Genomic DNA, 3,207 nt, shown 5'->3' on the forward strand with positions numbered 1-3,207 from the left:
CTTGAGTTCCAAAACTTGTGATTGAGGTCCACTAACCCAAGATGGCCAACAGATTGGGGTAAAGTTCGAGAATGGATTTATGGAGAATTGATGCAGAATATCTTCTTTTGGAGGAAAATTCCAATCAAATGTCGAAATTTGGCGTACCGAAAACTCTCTAATGAGTGCAATTACATATTACTAGAATGTAGAAGGTTCATACAAAGTACCAACATCAATAGCCAATGAGACACTGGCCAAGCAATTCCCAATACAATTCTCAAGCATAGAGCTCGTCAAACGACAGCCACTCAATTCGTGTGGCTAAGGTGAATTATTAGCAAGTTCACACAAAACGAAGTCATTGAGTCACTTCCAAAAACACTTCATCGCAAACAAGAGCAGCCAACTACAGTGTACAGCCAAATGGCACGTAGACAGAGCCTTCAGGATGGCGAGGGCACTGGTTTGACAACTCGTGCAATGAGCCAAGGTGTGGCTTTGCTTGAAAACTTGCAGAACCAACGCCAAGAAAAACGAGCACGCTATTCAACTGCACGCCATGACGACGACGGTGGTCAAGATGTGTCCACGAGCCCAATCTACGATGCATACTTGGATAGTCAAGGTCCTGATGGGATCCCTAAACTCACCAATTTCAGTCCCTCCAAGTTTACGTTGCTGTGGGCTGAGGTCCGAAATCATATTGCACGTCTCTGGAATGTCGGCTCTGGTCGCAAGTCAAACGTCTCGGCGCGCGACATGCTTTTCATTGTCTTGACGTCGCTAAAGCTTTGCGGCACTTGGGACATCGTTGCGGCTGTGTTTCAACAACAGACAGTTACGTTCGAAAAGCGGGTCATGACGTACTTGGATGTGCTTCATCCATTCTTGTACCGGAAGTTCGTCGAAGCGGCCGCCGAAAAGTGGAGGATGACTCGTCTTGCGTCTATGAACCAACGTTTTGTGAACTTTCCTCATGCAAGGTATGCAACGGACGTCACGTTCCAGCAGACTAACATACCCTCTGGATCGTACGCCGAGAAGAAGCTTTTCTTTAGTGGGAAGCATCATTTGTACGGCCACAAAGTCGAGATGTCCGTGCTCCCGAACGGCTTGGCTATCTATTGCTCTGCCTTCGCAAAGGGCAGTGTGTTGGACAAGGCGATTTTTGAAGGCAATGTCGAGTTCCACCGTATCAACTTGGCCAAAAAGGGTAGCGATGATGTTCTTGTCCGCGGTCGCACCTCCGCGCTGGGATCCTACACGGCAGTGTTGGTTCGATGGCAAGATCGGAACTTGGCACTTCACGAAGACGGAGCCAGCCAAACGTACCAGTCGGAACAGACCAGCAGGACATCCAGTGATGAAACCGGTTACCGTTACTCGCGATGTCTACCGGCGCATGCTTATTGACAACGTCATTCCTGCAATACGTGCCAGATGGCCCTCGGAGCCTACAACAGTGAGGATCCAGCAGGACAACGCAAAGACAGATGTACTCGTTACCGACCCGATCGTTGAAGCCGCCTGTCGTCAAGATGGATGGAGTATGTCCATTGTTTGTTAGCCGCCCAACTCTCCCGATCTGAACGTCTTGGACCTCGGATTCTTCCGGGCAATCCAATCCTTAGCTCAATTGGCAGAGTATTTCGTTTACTCCTTGAAGCCGGGCATCATGCAAGAACTGTTGAAGACATTGTCGTGGCCACGTTGAAGGCATGGGACATGGTGGAGCCGAGCACGCTGGAACACAACTTTTCAACGCTGCAGACGACAACAACATGATACCGCACATACACAAGTCCAAGCTCATAGCCCAAGGAAAGCTGCCATACGTGCTGTTTTGCGACCGCAACGTTTGGACTGACGGCTGTGCGAAGCTGGACAGTGTTGACTACAACATTCTGATGCATACGCTACAGGCTGAAGTCAATGTGAGCCTGAAAATGATGGAGCTGTGCAACACCACGGAGTCCCTCGATGTCAAGACGAAGATGATTGCGGCCTCATTTTGGATGTGATGGAGATCCTTCAGCTTTGGATGTAAAGTTTCGATTTATGTACAGTATATCTTGCTTTTTGAATGGACTCGGTTCCAGATTCAAATCGGACATTCTTTTTCAAATTTCAACAGATTTCAAGTCGGATTTCAAGTCGGACATTCTTTTTCGGATGGAGGTAGTATTTGATATAACTTCTTCAATTCGAAGTTCAGTTGCCTAATAGATTCTGTTGCCATCTGGAGGTGACCAAGTGCATCCCAGGGATGGCGCTGTCGCAGGGTGGGTCAGCGTGGCGCTGGAACCTATGAAATGTTGACGGGTTGCCTACAGCAAGATGGCAAGATGTTTTCGCAGCAATGTCCTTGACTTGCTTCTTCGATATCTTGGGTTGACTCGTAGTTGAATCTTGTAGCGGAACCTGTGGAACAGCTGGGTACAATGCGGCGGCATTGATCGCTTCGGTCCAAACTCAGCAATTGCACCATCGGCTCGGTTGTGGAGTTGAGTCGTTCCAGTGTATTGTCCTTGATGGGGATGACTCTTTGATCTCGGTTTGTACTTGTTCGCCCGGCGAGGTTTCGGAGGGCCATCATTGGTACAACCAGTTTACCTTTCATCAGCGGTAATTTCTGAAGTTTACTTTGGTACGACGCAATGTATCTCTTCGGTACGCGGTTCATAGTCAAGTGAATAGTCGTCATCAAGCTGTCGAATGCCTCCAACGGGATTGACACAGTGTATTGCTTTGGCGGCATTACAAACGAAAATGATTTTTTTGTGCAAATGTACCTTCACACGACGTAAATATTTTTCGGAGAGGTTTCAACCGCAACTGTTCTGACCCATGCCGCTTTGATTATTGCTAATTCTGGAAGATATACTATATCTCTCATTTCAAAATTTGCTACGAAGGTCGCAAGTTGCTGCACCATTAAGTATTCATCCAAGAAGGCGACTACATGTCACGGGGTTTTAAGACACTGCGATGGGTAGGCGCGGCGCGGGCAAACAGGGAAACTCAAACCCAGGTGTGGAGTTCGAGGCAAAATGTAAAGTCGAGTTTGTTAAAGGTGTGGTTGTAGCTGTAGTTCTAAAGCTCTAAGTTCTACTGCATCGTCGGTTGACGGTGGAGGGATCTCCGTCCTTGGGTCGGTCTTCAATGCTCGGACCATGGTCCTGGTCATCGAGTCTCGGAGGTGTATAAGGTCTGGGAGGTCTTTGC

At 48.1% G+C, this 3,207-nt stretch overlaps 1 protein-coding gene across 1 annotated transcript; it reads left to right on the forward strand.

Moving 5' to 3' along the window:
• Window positions 1–741: 741 nt before the first annotated feature.
• Window positions 742–1,395, forward strand: H310_11020 (hypothetical protein; the record flags this gene model as incomplete). The annotated part of the gene is made up of 1 exon (XM_008877556.1): window positions 742–1,395. The coding sequence occupies one exon, from the start codon at window positions 742–744 to the stop codon at window positions 1,393–1,395; it is 654 nt and encodes a 217-aa protein (XP_008875778.1).
• Between the last annotated feature and the right edge of the window lie 1,812 nt (window positions 1,396–3,207).

Source organism: Aphanomyces invadans, assembly GCF_000520115.1.
Source record: "Aphanomyces invadans strain NJM9701 unplaced genomic scaffold supercont1.29, whole genome shotgun sequence".
Classification (NCBI taxonomy): domain Eukaryota; phylum Oomycota; class Saprolegniomycetes; order Saprolegniales; family Verrucalvaceae; genus Aphanomyces; species Aphanomyces invadans.